The sequence below is a fragment of the Ahaetulla prasina genome, chromosome 14, assembly GCF_028640845.1.
Source record: "Ahaetulla prasina isolate Xishuangbanna chromosome 14, ASM2864084v1, whole genome shotgun sequence".
NCBI lineage: Eukaryota > Metazoa > Chordata > Lepidosauria > Squamata > Colubridae > Ahaetulla > Ahaetulla prasina.
Window position 1 is genome coordinate 3594550 of NC_080552.1, and position 15363 is coordinate 3609912.

Below are 15363 nucleotides of genomic sequence, written 5' to 3' on the forward strand. Positions count from 1 at the left end.
TGACGAAATGCAGAGGCGCCAAGGACACCTGGCCTGGGAATAGATGCTAACATTATATCAAGAGGTGCCAAGCAGTTCTCAAAACATCAAATTACTGGACACTGATGGAACTCGTCGGGTTGGGGGTGGGTGGGCAGGGAAAGGGGAAAAAGTGTAACCTTTGTGCTGGAATGCTCAGATCTAGCTTCACTTTTGCTGCAACCATTTAACCTTAGTGAAAGAACCTATCGCTTCACCCAAATGGAGTTGAGGGTCTTTCTTTCTTAAATGTCTAAGTTAGGGCAGGTGTTGTGTCTGCACCCCCTGAGCCGGCCCTGCTGCCAGAAAGTGACTTGGAAAGTGAGGGGGAAGGGCCATCAGGACTTACCTCGGGAGCACCGGCTCCCCTGGCTCAGCTCCAGGAGCCAGAGGCAGGCCAGGTGGAAGAGATAACGAGGCCTCCGTCCCGACTCTTCCCCCCCCCCGGCCACGCCTGCAGACCCAGCTGACAGCAATCAGGCTTGGTTGGACCCTAGGTTTCGTAGGCAGGAGAGGAGGGAACAACAGAAGCAGGGGTGGGGCAGGCCTAGGAAGTGCTGAGTCATGGAGCCACACCCCACAGGATATAAAAGGCAGCAAGAGCTGGTGTGTCTCTTTGTAACAGGCAAATCCACTGATTGACTAGAGCTGAAGTCTGTGACTCACCAGCGTTGTGGAAGATAACGAGGGCTCTTGGCATACGCTGGCTCTTTTGCCGCCAGAGCTGATAGTGCCGAGTAATTAAGCCATCATTCGGACGGAGGCGGAGGAAGACAGAACAGCAGGTCTAACACCAAGAAGGAAGGCTGAGCCTCTCAGAGCCAACTGTTCATATCTGCTGGACTCTTCCAAGGATTTTTTTAAAAAGTTCAGCTGTCATCCTTTCTATGCCACAGATGTTATGGCCGTATTTGGTGAAAGTTCCTTGTTAGAACACAGAATCCCAGAGCTGGAGAGACCTTGGAGGTCATCTAGTTCAACCCCCTGTTCAAGGCAGGAGCCTTATAGCATCCTGGATAAAGGGCTGACCAATTTCTTCTTGGAAATCTCCAGTGATGGAGCACTCACAACTCCAGGAAGCAAGTTAGATATTATCGCTGTTATGAATTATGTTCTGGGAAGGAAGTTAAGGTCCTCACACACCTCTATGCACTGCTAAACTAAAAATGGAGCTTTTTAATTTTGAAATTTGATAGATAAGGTTGAGAGTATACTTCTGGAAATATGAATCGGATGTTTATTTTGGTCAACTCTATTCAAATACTCAGTTTCAACTGAGGGGCAAGACTGGACAGGATAATATTTAGTTCTGCATGGTCTCAGCCTAAGGCAATTTTTAAAATCTGAATTGCAAAAATCTGTTAAAGGTAAAGGTTCCCTTCGCACATATGTGCTAGTCGTTCCCGACTCTAGAGGGCGGTGCTCCGTTTCAAAGCCGAAGAGCCAGTGCTGTCTGAAGATGCCTCCGTGGTCATGTGGCCGGCATGACTCAATGCCAAAGGCGCACGGAACGCTGTTCCCTTCCCACTAAAGGTGGTCCCTATTTTTCTATTTGCATTTTTTACCTGCTTTTGAACTGCCCATTACGGAGCACTAGGGATTCGAACCGCTGAACTGCCAACCTTTCGATTGACCTCAGTGTCTTAGCCACTGAGCCACCGTGTCCCTTTTTTACCACCAAGTCCCTTTTTCTGTATGTATGTATACATAATTAAAACTTTTGTACTGGAAATATTAGAATTTTTGTTTTAGTCCTAGTTTTCTGAATTTCTTTTTTCCAGTTATTTCACTCTTCCGCCCCTTTCAGTTAGTTTTACATTTTTCCATTTATGCACTGAGCGGTTTTTTGCAACAGCAATATAGTTTATACATACGTTTTTATGTGTTATCTACTGTAACATCTTTGTTGAACTGAGTCAGAATTTTAATGAAGAAAAATAGCTGGGCCAGGGGAAAGTTCTGCGGAGCAGCCTGTGGGCTCACCAGAGCACGATGCAGTTCATGGCGGTCATTCCAAGCAGAGCCTCCTGCAGTCCAGCCACATCGGCGAAAGCCAAGACGGTCTCTTCCGGGGGCATCAAAGGCCACCTCTTATGGCTCCTGCAACACATACAGGCTCTCCTGATTTTCAGAGTCTGTTTGTAGGATGGAAAATGAGTAGAGGAGAGAGTAGAGAGTATTAGTATAGTACAGAGTAGGGTAGAGTGGAATATTAAGGATAGTATAGGCTAGAAAATGAAATGGAATGGAACGGAACAGAACAGAATATGGAATGGAATAGAATAGAATATAGGATAGGATAGAATAGAATAGAATAGAATATAGAATGGGATAGGATAGGAGAGGAGAGGAGAGGAGAGGGAAGGGAAGGGTAGAGAAGAGAAGAGAAAAGAAGAGAAGAGAAGAGAAGAGAAGAGAAGAGAAGAGAAGAATGGAATGGCTCTATTGCCAAATGTGATTGGACACACAAAAGAATTTGTTTTTGGTGCAAAAGCTCCTGGTGTACATACAAACAACGAAGTGATAAGTCATAGATCATAAATTGTAAGATGCAATCATAATTCATAAGAAACAAACAAATGATGCATCATAATCAATAAAGAAGGCAGTAGGAAAGATGAGAAGGATAATAGCAATAGATCCCTACTACATGGGTAAATATCTTTAGGCAAAGGACAGCGCTGAGGGAGTTAGGTGTTTAGCGGAGCGATGGTGTGACGGAAGAGATCATCCAAGCCCACCTCATGTGGCTCCTGCAAAACCAACAGTTTCTCCTGATTTACAGCACTCCGTGAATAGCATGGAAAATGAACTCACTGCCAACATGCTCCACACAAGTATTACCCGGCTGCACCCTTGTCCAGATCAAATTCCGAGTTCCATTTCTTTCCCTGCTGCATTTCTGTCTATTTCTTAAAGGTCTTCTGAACTGGTGGTCTTCCCAGAGAGGTTTACCTGTGTCATTCCTCACCTTCCCATCTCAGAGAAAGAAAAGACTTCCACTTCTTGGCCTTGCAGGGACCAACAGCTGCAGACCAGCTTTCTATCGGTCAGACCAAGAACGGCGTTTATGTTTCCGGCTTTGAGCAGCTCCTCTTTAGCACAGCCGTCTTCAGAAGAATGGAACAGAAGCCTGGAAGAAGAGAAACCTGCTATGATCTTGGGTCCACTTACCGTGCCACAACAAAACCACTTAACAGGTGCTTATCAATTACAGCAATGCAGAGGATAGCTCTAAGATGGGAGTAATGCACTAATAAAAATACCAACATGCGATTGTGAAAGAAAAACAGGCTGTGGAATTTGCTCCTCAAAGGCAAATTCTGCAAAGCTGGGCCTATAAATGGCAAGTTTTGGACGCTGGACTTCCAGTAAGATTACAGGGAGTCTTTCACAGAAATAAGGAAATGTCGAATGTCTCCTCCTGCCACCAAGTGCGCCCACCAGCTTGGGGTGAGGGAGCATCAATATGCTGACCAGGGCTGAAAATCTACTTACCTTCCTTAGCGGCTCAGGAGTGCACGCGCCGCGCATGTGCATCACATGCATGCGCAGACCTTCTATGCATGCACAAAACCTCTACGTGTGCGCAGAAGTTAAAAAACACATTACTTCCTGGTTAAAGGAAGTAATGACACCTGGGCGGGTGGGTGGAGCTTTGCTCCGCCATCGCTACCGGATCGCCGAGCTACCAGCCGTGATCGCTATTGATTCGTGCGATCTGGTAGCATTTCACCCCAATGCTGACCACGTCCAGTTGTACCTTTCCACCCCAGCCTAAGGCAGAGACAGGGCAGAAGTCTCGTCCTGGTTCCTGGAGGGAGGCGTTTGGTTCTGGATGGGGAGAGACAGGCTCAGATCCAACCCCAGCCAAGGGGCCAGAAGCCACCTGATAATTCTAGGGTTGACTCCTCTTTGATTCCCGAAAGGTTTGTGATCGGAGGGTCTTCTGAGACCCCTTTTCTCAAGGAGGGGAGGGAGGCCCTGGCCAGGAGCCTTTGCTGCATTTTGAGGCTGATCTGGAATGGGATGTTCCATGAAAGAAAGAAGATTATAAATATAAATGTACAATTATGAAATGATAGATCGGGTAAAATGGAAAAGAAATTGAAAAGGAAGTATATATTATTAGAGAATCGGAGCTGCTCGGATACCAAATAAGGGAAATATTGTACAACAAAGAAGAAAGAAAGGAGAGAGGAATAGAAGGTAAGATAGAGGAGGAGAGGAAGAGAGAGGGATGGAAGAAAGGGGAAGGAGAGGAAAAAAGGATAGGGGACAAGAGTAGGAGAGAAGGTGAGAAAGGAGGAAAAGAGGGGAGGAGTGGGGGAGAGGAAGGGGAAGGAGAGGAGGCGGAAGAAAGTAGAGGCGAGGAGGGAGGGAGGGGAAAGAGAAGAAGAAGGTGTGTTGTGAAAGGAAGGGAAAGAAAGGGTAGAAGAGCAACCCCAAATGTAATTAAAACGTCTTATCTTCGTGCTTTCTTCAGAAAAAATGTGTATGATTATTTATGGATAAGGGAATGTACATTTAAAAGATATATAAGAAAGAAAAAAATAAACTTTTTTTTAATGGAATGGGATGTTCCAAGGGCATTCGTCCATGTCCTTCTGATCTCTCCGTGCCCACCTCCTAGATGGTCAGCAAGAGCCTGCTTAGTAGCAGATGCAACAGAAGGCCCAGCGAGGGGGTACTTTCCACGGAGGCTCCCCTGCTGTGGAAGAGTCTTATCCTCTAGGCAGCGACAAGTTAATCAGGATGCAAAGAGAAAATAATCTGCTGTGAACTCCATATAGGTGTCCGGAAGGGCATCCAGCCAGTAAATTCTCAGCTCTGTTCAATCGCCCTGACTCCACCCTGATGAAAATGGATTACAGGGTCAGGAAAAAAAAAATGTAACTACCATTATTTCACTTAACATTTGTGGTAGGAATGAGATGGAGGAAAATTTACAGAATTTGCAGAAAAAAAATGATGGAAACTTCAGTGCAAAGGGTCACATCCGTTAAATGCAACGTTGTATACAATTGCTTGAAATACACAATAGCAGCAAACTGCTCCTCTCGGGCATTAGACCTAATGGCCTGATTTGGTTCAAGGAAACAAAATATGAGCAAAGCAAATGTTGATGTTACTCTGAGAACGAAAGCCTGCAGCATTATAAGCACCTCAGGGTTCATTTGACTCTGTTGCTGAAATGCATAATCAGTCTCAAAAACTTTATTAGTTTATATAAAAAACGAAAAATATGAAAGAAAACGATGGGAAAATACGGGAGGAAAAGGGGAAGAGAAAAGTGTAGGAGAAAGGGAGAAAAGAAAGGAAGTGTTGATATCCGACTCCTTTTGGTACAGTAGAATAAGGTAACAGCATCAAACCTCATTTACTTTTGCAGAACAAGACGGCCATTCCTATAACCACAAACCTATCTCATCGGCAAAACCCAAAATCAAAGTTTCATTTTTTCCCACCTCAAGCACAAAGTCCAAAAGCGGTTTCCAAGCAGAAACAAAGTTAATTGTGTCTAATCAGAGCAGTTGATTTTGCCACCTCTGCAAACCCCGTCAAGCTAAAATCCATAATCCATGCATACCTTATCTCGGCTGTTTCCAGGCGCCCCAGCACTGCGCACACCACGCTGCGAGCCCCCGACAGGGGAACTATTTGGAGAACTGGAAGCTGGAAAAGAGAGCAGCAGGATCGACAGCCCTTCCCTTCCGAGCCAGACCTCCTCCCTCCTCTCTGGGCATAGAAGGACCCTTGACCCGGCCCCCTTCCCAGCACTGCCCAAAGACACGGGAGCATCGAGGGTTCCGGTTAGGGTTATAACTAGGCCAGGGGTCTCCAACCTTGTCAACTTTAAGCCTGGCGGACTTCAACTCCCAGAATTCACCAGCCAGCAAAGCTAATAGGGAGGCAGCGCCAAATCTTTCACCAGTCTTCAGGTGGAAAAGACTGGGGGGAGGGGAAGGGACACCCACCAGCAACGGGCCCAGGGCGGCGCCATCTCCCCCCCCTCCGGCAGTCGAAGAAGCATCGGCCTCACTTACCTTTGTAAAGTGCCAGGTGTGCACCGTCCCCCACTGGCCAAGTTCCAGAGGCCTCCAGAGAGAAATGGATGTTTCCTCAGCCGTCACAACGCACAATTCTTCGGAGTCAGCAGCTTCCCACCACACAGCGCTCATGTCCACCAAGCAGGAGCCGGAGCCGTTCTGAGGGAGAGCGGGAGGCGGCAGGATTATTCGGAGGAGCTGGGACTGCCTGGATGGACAGGGCCAGAGCATCCTGCATGGTGCAGCCCAGTATCTCCTCCCACCAGATTGGACCCATCCGCGCACACCTGAAGGTCCTGCCTTGCCAGAGGGACCCAACCCGCTTGGCCCTGTGCAGGAGGCTTTGCATGCTGCCATGGAAGCTGCTGCTCTGCTTTGAACAGGCTTTCGTGGCCTGTGTTTCACGAGACATTACAGGGAGCCCCCCACCTTACAACCAGTCACTTAAGAGACTGATTGAGTTTACAATGGAGCTCACAAAAGGTACTTGTGTCCCAGAGTCAAAGATGGTCATGTGATCACATTTTGACTTTGGTCGCTGGCCTGCATTTATGCCCATTTGCAGCATCCCATAGTCCAGGGGTCTGCAACCTTAGTGTCAGGCTGTCTCTGATTATATTTAGGAAAGATAACACCTTGACTTCATTTGGTTATGAAGAAAAGTACTTTTACTAGATACATCTGGACTACAGCCGGGTAAAGTTGGATCTGAGACAAAATATGGCTAACATTCCATATCCCCTCGTTAGTCCCTCCTCCCCCAAGAGGTCAGGCAGGTCTGGTCCAATGCCAGCTCCTTCTCGGCCCCTGGCTGTTAATCATCTCAGGAATGCAGTGTCCCTTGGAAAGCCTGCGCTCTAACATTCTTGCTGATTACAAACCGTCAATCTCCCCTCCCCTTGATCTCATGTCAGACGACACTCTTAAAGGGCCCTCTCCACTTAACCTGAATAGGATAGTAATGCATCTTAAGTCCATGAGCTATTTTACATCACACATAAAAACCCATTGCAATCTAACTACTGAATATAAAGTGTACAAAAGGATGTGAGGATTGGAGTGGAGGCTGGCACTTGGTCCCTTTAAGACTTGTGGACTTCAACTCCCAGAGTTCCTCAGCCAGCTTTGCTGGCTGAGGGACTCTGGGAGTTGAAGTCCACAAGTCTTAAAGGGACCAAGGTTGGAGACCCCTGCCAGTCACCCAACCGCAGTTTGACTTTTTTTCTTTCTTTCTGGGGACTGGTGTTCACTTCTGATTTCTGGCAAAACGCACCCATAGCAGACAGTGGATTCTCTCAACGATGGCAGAACTGGATTGACAACTGCTGGGTTCGTTTTCCTTAACGACCCATTGCAAAAACTGTCATAAAATCAGGTTGGTCGCATGGCTGCTTCAACTTCTGACCATCATGGTATCTGATGGAAATTCCGTTTTGGCCGTACCTGTACGACCAAACCTGTATGGTATTTTATGGGAGGGGAGCAGTATGTAAACGAACATAATAAATAAGCCAACAGATGATTACTAGATGAGAAGCCGGCTCCCTTGGTAGCAGGAAAGATCTCTGTAGCTGCACCTAGAAGCCATTGGTCCCCGTGGGGCCTGCAGCAGCTCCAGGCTTGTCTGAAGCTAAAACAAACCCCCCCCCCTCCAGGAGAACCTGGCCAGCAAGAACTGCAGAACCCACTCAGCCCCAGTTTCCCTTCTGCGCCTGCCACAGGGCGATCCCGTCACAGGGCCAAGAAAGGGCTGGGCTGCTGCTGGAAAGGGCCCCCGTTTGCCAAATGCCCACTCGGCTGCCACACTGCCAGCCCAGTCAAAGCCACAGCAACCCAGGTCTGTGGCTGTCCCTACAGGTAGAGCCCAGCACCACCCCGGAGCCTCCGTCTTCCTCTGCTTCAGAGGAAACATCTTCCCCCAGGGCAGGATGGGTGCTACAAGCACTCCATTATCAGAGTGACCCTGGGTTTCTAACGATACAATGCTGGATAATTTTTCTCCCTTAACCTTCAGTTTTGAAGTCATTTTCAAGTGGCCTTCTCTCGGAGTGCCCGCTGGTGCCTCCGCTTGGACCTCTTCAGCTGGGCTGCTCTGTGGAGACAAATGGCAAGAGATGATGCCCCAGCCAGGTCAGACCCCCGCAGTGCCCTTCGGGAAGCAGCTGCACCCTGGAATGTGGCTCCCTCCACACCCGCACTGGGAGACCAGCCTCCCTCGCCAGAGGGTCTTTTCTTCATTTGGGGCTGATGGAAAAGGAATGACTTCCTCTAAGGGGGGGACAGCCAAGGACGGTGCAAGGAAACATGCTCCACAGCAGGAGTCTCCAACCTTGGCAACTTTAAGACTGGTGGACTTCAACTCCCAGAATTCCTCAGCCAGCTATCCAACTTTGGCAACTTTAAGACTGGTGGACTTCAACTCCCAGAATTCTTTAGCCAACTTTGCTGGCTGAGGAATTCTGGGAGTTGAAGTCCACCAGTCTTAAAGTTGCCAAAGTTGGACAGCCCTGCTCCACAGCATATAAAGATTTTCATTGTGGCCCTCTTTGCCTTCCCCAAGGTGATTGTCTCAGCTCAGGTACCTGGGTTTCCCAGATGCACCCCCTTTACCTGCCTGGGAGGCTCCTTGTCACACTCGAATGGCTCCTCTGATGGGCTGGCGGCTTCTTTCCCAGCCTTCCTGTCAATTCCAGCTGGGCCCAGCGAGCGAGGCTGCCCCATGCCCCTTCCTGGGCCAGGAGACACTGCTCCTTGCGAAGGAGAGGCCCCAAGGGCGCCTGGGAAGGACTGCAGGGGAGCTGGGGTTGCCCCCACCAGGGGGAAATCGGGGGTTTGCAAAAGGCTCTGTCCAGTGTCCAAGGCCGGGGAGAGGAGCAACTCACGGGAAGAAAGAGCTGAGGGGGTCCCCCTCATTCCAGGCAGGAGGATTTGAGGAGCCTCCCCAGGTGGGCTCCTAGGACCCTTGCTGGATCCCCCAGCATCCGAGACCCTCAACGGCTTCTCAGGGCAGACTTTGAGCTTCTTGGACTTCAGGTAGCCGAAGTCCTCATCGGGCAGGTGGAACTCTTGGTGGGGCAGACTGGGAGGCAGCCAGCTGAGACGGGACCCCTCCCTACACGGAGGGCCAGGAGGCAAAGCCGCAACAGCAGAATTCTCCACCATCCAGACAGCAGGAGAAGCCGGATCCAGGGAGCCCGCTGGCGGGCTGCGTCCTCTGTCTGCAAACGTGGGACAAACAAAAGAACCTTCTTGCAAGACCCAAACCTCAATTTCTGAGCCCCCAAAGAACTGACTCCAAAGGCCGCCCCTCGTTCCATCTCTGCAACTTCTACGGAGACAGGAGGGCAACCCATCCCCCAGGCCTCCAAAAACCCTCGCCCAGAAGACCGCTCGGCCTTCGAATGACGCCCAAGGCTGGTGTGCTGCATGTGCCTTTATTTTCAACTATTCTACCTCCCAATATGCATGCACACACACACCCCCCGAAGCAGTCCTGGGAGGTTAGGCTCCATTTAGCCTGCCTGGGAGGCTCTGTCCTCGGCACAAGGGGGCTCCTGCTCTCCACCCGACCTAGAGTAAGTCCGGCAGGAAGGCCGCCTGGGATGTGAAGGGAGAGGGGGTTGGAATCCTCCTGCCTTGCACCTCAGGGAGGCCACTGGGATCTCCAAGGGGGAAAAGGCCTCACCCTGCAAGACCATCCAGGGGAACCCCCAGTCTGCTCAGGAGGCTCACTTGCAGAGACACACTTTCCCACCGCCTCCCGGGCTTCTCCCACTGCTGGGTAAAGAGCTCTGGGCCACGTGAAGCTGAGACCCCTCCCCGGCTAGCCACTGGCCCTTCCAGCCCCTCCCTGCCTCCGTGCTTGCTGCCCACATGGCCATGGGCTGCCACAGGGTGAGCTCTGCTGCCTTGCTTCCACATATGCCCTTTTCTCACCCTCTATGAAATTCTTCTGCAGGATGAACAAATGTTCCGGGGGGAGGGGGGGGCATCGACCCTTCCGGGTTCTCCAACTGACCTGTGCTGGAGGAAGTCCTCTGCTGGGTCCTCCTCCTCCTCAGCCTCAGGCTTCTCCTGCCCTGGCCGCGGCTGGACCCGGCACTCTCGCGAGAGACAGGCGTGGACTCAGAAGTATCCCCTGGCATACTGGGAGTTGAGCTCAGTCGATCATCACTTTTGGGGAGCTCCTGGGAGGGCTGGGTTGGATTTGCCGCCAGCTGTTTGTGGGTCACCCTCCGGCCCTTTCTGCCTTTGCCCAGCTGGCTCTGAATGACCGCCTCCAAGTTCACCTCCTCCTGGCGCCTGGAGAGTCGCCGGGTCATGCGCACATAATATTCCAGGGGAAACATGAGTCCCTCAACCACTGTGCAAGAGCTCAGCACCCCCTTACTGGGGGAGACCCCTCCCAGGGGGGGTGACCCCACTTCAAGGCTGTGCCCTTCCTCCTCTCCGCTTGCCTTCTTGCTGGGGGGGTCTCCGTTATCCGTGTCATCTGGATGCCAACCAGGAACAGTTCTCTCTCCTTGAGCAGCGCCAGGGGTCGCCGCTGGGCCCGCCAATCTTCCTGAATCTTCCTTGCCCCCCCACCCAGACTTCTCCTCTTCCTTCTCCTCATTCTGCACACTGGCACATGACACATTCGCAGCAGCCAAGTCCTCCCGAACAGAAACACTCTCTTGGCTCAGGGGGTCAAGTGAAGATCCCCGACTCGTGTGCGGCAGGGAAGAAGGAAGTTCTTGCGTTACCCCAGGAATATCGGTTTGCATCCACATGTCCTGCTCGGAGTCTGGATCTGACACTATAGGAGTAACATCGCCACTTCCTCCTTGGCTAGCTCGCAGGGGGGACTCGGGGGGGCTCCCCTGGCCAGGGTCCAAGAGGCTGCTGCTGCTCCTCTTAAAAGCTGGGGACTCTGAGCCTTGGTCTGTGGCCCTCTCATGCTCTCCCTGATGCCCCTCCCACGCCGTTTCTCCCCTCTGGGCCAAAGAGAGCATCTCTCTCTGCTCTCCACCGGTTCCAGTGGCCAAGTGCAGGCTGCAGTTCCTCCCCGGAGGGGGCTCCACAGAATTAAAGAGGACCCTTCGGCCAGACTGATGGGTCCTTCTGGAGCCAGATGTTTCTGGCAAGCTGCCTTCAAAGGCCCCGGACTTAAAGAGAACAGGTGTGGCCTCTGCGGTGCTGCCTGGGCAGGAAATTCCAGCCTGCCCCTCCTTTGGGGGCTCTGGAGATAGTTGACTGAGGTCTCCTGCAAAGGACAAAGTTCTTGGGTAGCTTCTTTTCTCAGCACAGCAGAATTGAGCATCCATAACCCGGAGCATAAAAAAGATAGAATGCTGTAAAAGGAGTATTAAAAAAACCTCTCCTCAAGAGACATCAGGTGTGAGAAATCGAGTTGTACCACACAAACAGCCTAGCGATGCATCGACTCCGTTCAGGTTTTGGAATCAAGAGAACAACTTTGTTTGTAATTACTTGCACTCTGGGTGACCTGCATCTGCACCACCATCCTCTCTTCCTTCCTTGGCCCAATTTTAGTCCTGCGTCAAGTCCAGCTACTCTGCATCTGATGAAGTTTGTGCATCTCTGACTTTTAATACAGGGGCCTCCAATCCTGGCAACTTTAAGACTTGTGGACTTCCTGGCTGAGGAACCTCTGGGAGTTGACGCCCACAAGTCTTAAGCTGCCAAGGTTGGAGGCCCGTTTTAATAAACCTGTTTGTCAGCTTATGACACCCACTTACGCTTCTTACGCAGCGACAATCTGTCATGAACTATGGGGAGAAGGGATGGGAGGGAGGATGCTTGGGGGAGAGTGAAAGTAACTTTTATCCCTCTTCCCAAGAAGCTACTTGCTGTATCTCCCCGAGAGAGAGGCTGCTTCAAGGTCACCCGGCTGGGAGAAGAATGCAGCGGCATACCTTTGAAGTCACCAATCTGAAAACATCTTGCTTGAACCTCTTTGGGGGAGTGGGGTATCAGTGATGGGAAGCAGCTAAGGTAGAAGGAACCTTCCAGAAAGGGGAGGGAGACAAGAGGCAGCAGAGCCCAGAGCTCCATAGAAGACAGAGGAAGAAAATAAAGACAGCCGCTCCCAAGAGTGAGAATAAACGTTTAATCTAGCAAGAGTCTGTCTATTGCAGGGGTCTCCAACCTTGGCAACTTCAAGACTTGTGGACTTCAACTCCCAGAGTTCCTCAGCCAGCAAAGCTGGGAGTTGAAGTCCACCGGTCTTAAAGTTGCCAAGTTTGGAGACCCCTGGTCGAAAGAACCGGGCCTCTGGTGGCTCAGACTGCTAAGACAGTCTGTTATTAACACAGCTGCTTGCAATTACTGCAGGTTCAAGTCCCACCAGGCCCAAGGTTGACTCAGCCTTCCATCCTTTATAAGGTAGGTAAAATGAGGACCCAGATTGTTGGGGGCAATAAAAAAGTTGACTTTGTATATAATATACAAATGGATGAAGACTATTGCTTGACATAGTGTAAGCCGCCCTGAGTCTTCGGAGAAGGGCGGGATATAAATGCAAATAAAAAAAACAAAAACCTGTGCTCTGGCTAAATGTCAGGGGTGTCAAATTCAAGACCTGTGGGCTGGATCTGGCCCACAGGGTGTTTAGATTTGGCCCACAGGGCCGCCCTGTGAACAGCAAAGGACCAGCCCACATTGCCTCTGCCAGCACATGTCACTCGTGTCGGGCTGGCCCTCCCGAGCTCCATTTTCACTGGCTGGCTGTCACAGCCGAAAATGGAGTCTGGGAGGGGAGCCCCAAATACGAGTGATGTCGAGCTGGGCACCCCCCCCTCCCACAACCCTGATGCGGCCCTCAATCAAATCGAGTTTGACAGCCCTGTTCTCTGTCACTCTTGAGCTCATCCTGAATCAATCTCAGGAAAAGTCAGCTCAAACAGGCGGCTCTCGAGACACGTTCAGTGAAATCTCCTTCGAGTCGAGCTTAATTCCTGGTGATCTCCGGGCAAGAACATGGGAGCAGATTGTTCTTGTTGCTGCTGCTACTTCTGGGGCATCTTCTCGGCTCCCCAACCTGGTCTACAGTTGTGGCATCCCCAGAGGTGCCAAGCAGGTCTGATCGGAGGGGGTCAACTAGGCCCTACTACTCTCAAAATCCATCGGAGAGACCCTCACCCCAATTCTTTCTACAAGGAGCCCGCCAGATGCCGTCTCAGTGTTACCTGCATGGTTCTTCAGAGCTTCCTCCTGTTCAAGCAGCAGGTTCTGCTCTCCGACCGTTTTCTTGATGTAATTTTTAACCTTCGCTGCTCTCTCGGCACGCTGTGAAAACGAAGAAGGGTAGTAATCGCACTGCTTTTCTTACTAGTCCAGGGGTCTGCAAACCTGGCTCTTTTAAGACTTGTGGACTTCAACTCCCAGAGTTACTCAGACAGCTTTGCTGGCTCTGGGAGTTGAAGTCCACAAGTCTTAAAAGAGCCAGGTTTGCAGACCCCTGGACTAGTCAATATGAAATTAGTCAATTTCTGCTGATTTTTGCTGCTCAAGCTTTTCCCCCAATGAAGAGATTGTCCTTCAGCAGCGAATCCTTTTTATGTACCCACCTGCAACCTGTGGAATGTTTTGTTGTATTCTCTTTTCAATATGGCCAGTTTTTCTTTCAGCTGGAAGACAAAACGGTGGTTAAATAATTGGTATATTTCAGTTGAAAAGTAATTGAAAGGTTTAGACAGCAACCATATAACTCTAATTAGGTTTAAGTCTATGGAGAGTCTCAGCCATCCAGATCATGGTTGTCCCAAAGGTGCTTTTTCAAGAGGAAACTGGTCTTTCTCGTTTTATCCTTGAAGACGTTTCGCTTCTCCTCCAAGAAGCTTCTTCAGCTCTGACTGGATGGTGAGGAATGGAATGATTTATATTCCTTGCAGACAGCTGGTCATTGGCATCCTTTTAGAGCAGGGGTGTTGTGACTTGTCCTCCCTCCTCTCCTCAGCCAGGCCCCTCCCGTCTCCAACCGGGCTTTTTATCAGACTCTGAGTCTGATAATGAAGATGAACAGCCTGTCATGACTCCAGCCCACCCCCCCCCCGCCCCTGGCCCCATGCCTGGAGAGGATTCAAGGAGTGAAAGGAGAAGCCCAATAAACCTCACTCATACAGTGTGTGTTCCTTTGGCTTAGCCTTCAGAGCAGGAAGCCAGCCAGGTGGTGGAATTACCCGGTCCTACTCCCTCTCACCCCTCCCTTTCCCAGATGCTGACAGCAGATCCAGCTGAAGACAATTCACTGTGGGTGGACCCTCGCTTCTGGAGATCTGAGAGGCGACGCAGCAGAAGGAAGGGTGGGGCAGGCCTGGATAAATGCTGAGTCATGGAGCCACACCCCACAGCCTATATAAAGGACCTGCTTTTGGCATTCCAACCTTGAGTCAAGCAAAGTCTTACCTAGTTTGCTGATATCGGACCCTATCGCTGAAGTCACAACTTGGACTCCTGCCTGCCCTGACAAACCTCGAAGGAACTTGGCAAGCTACAGAGGCTTCGTTGCCAAGTTTGTTACGGACTTCCTTGACTCGTTCGTCGGAGTGGGGGTGGGACACAACAAGGGGTCTCCGACCTTGGCAACTTTAAGACTTGTGGACTTCAACTCCCAGAATTCCTCAGCCAGCAAAGCCAAAGCAAAGCTGGCTTAGGAATTCTGGGAGTTGAAGTCCACAAGTTTTAAAGTTGCCAAGGTTGGAGACCCCTATTTTAGAGGGTCCTTGAAGCACTTGGAGATTTATCTGTACCAGTATCCTCAGGGTCACCTGAGTTGTGCAAATGGTTCCCGTAGTCTGCAATTTTTATCCCTCTGGAAATCCATTCCTAGTCCCACACCATTCAAAGGGTGTTCATCCTAAATTGTACAGCTAAAAGTCTATAGAGATTCTCAGTCCTCCAGATCATGGTTGTCCCGAAAGTGCTTTTTCAAAAAGCAGCTGGTCTTTCTCGTTTTATCTTTGAAGATGTTTTGCATCTCGTCCATAAAGCTTCTTCAGCTCTGGCTGGATGCAAATGACCAGCTGTCTGCAAGGAGTATAAATCCTTCCATTCCCCACCATCCAGCCAGAGCTGAAGAAGCTTCTTGGATGACTAGAGAAACGTCTTCAGAGAAAAACAAGGAAGTCCAGCTGCCTCTATTTAGGTTGGATTTGACAGTGAAGAAGCATCACATGCGCTCCCAGAAATTCCGCAGTTCCCCAAGAAAATTCCAGGTAACCTGAGAACTCATTTCATGCATTATGAGCTTCACGGGACTTCCTGGATCCCATGAGTTTATACTCAATGTTAC

At 50.3% G+C, this 15363-nt stretch overlaps 1 protein-coding gene across 9 annotated transcripts in view; it reads right to left on the bottom strand.

Moving 5' to 3' along the window:
- Positions 1–15363, bottom strand: part of PKD1 (polycystin 1, transient receptor potential channel interacting) — a 231275-nt gene that overhangs the window by 4854 nt on the left and 211058 nt on the right. For 6 of the 9 annotated variants that reach the window (XM_058156873.1, XM_058156874.1, XM_058156872.1 and 3 more), the window contains 9 exons: positions 13640–13699; positions 13259–13358; positions 10087–11313; positions 8679–9286; positions 8077–8160; positions 6066–6227; positions 5609–5694; positions 2990–3151; positions 2002–2118 (listed from right to left, as the gene is read on the bottom strand). In XM_058156873.1, the coding sequence (XP_058012856.1) occupies positions 2002–2118; positions 2990–3151; positions 5609–5694; positions 6066–6227; positions 8077–8160; positions 8679–9286; positions 10087–11313; positions 13259–13358; positions 13640–13699 (2606 nt within the window). Of the gene's footprint in view, positions 1–367; positions 2154–2989; positions 3152–5608; positions 5695–6065; positions 6228–8076; positions 8161–8678; positions 9287–10086; positions 11314–13258; positions 13359–13639; positions 13700–15363 lie in introns of those variants that run through there. The other 3 variants (XR_009152066.1, XM_058156875.1, XM_058156876.1) reach the window with 3 other exon arrangements.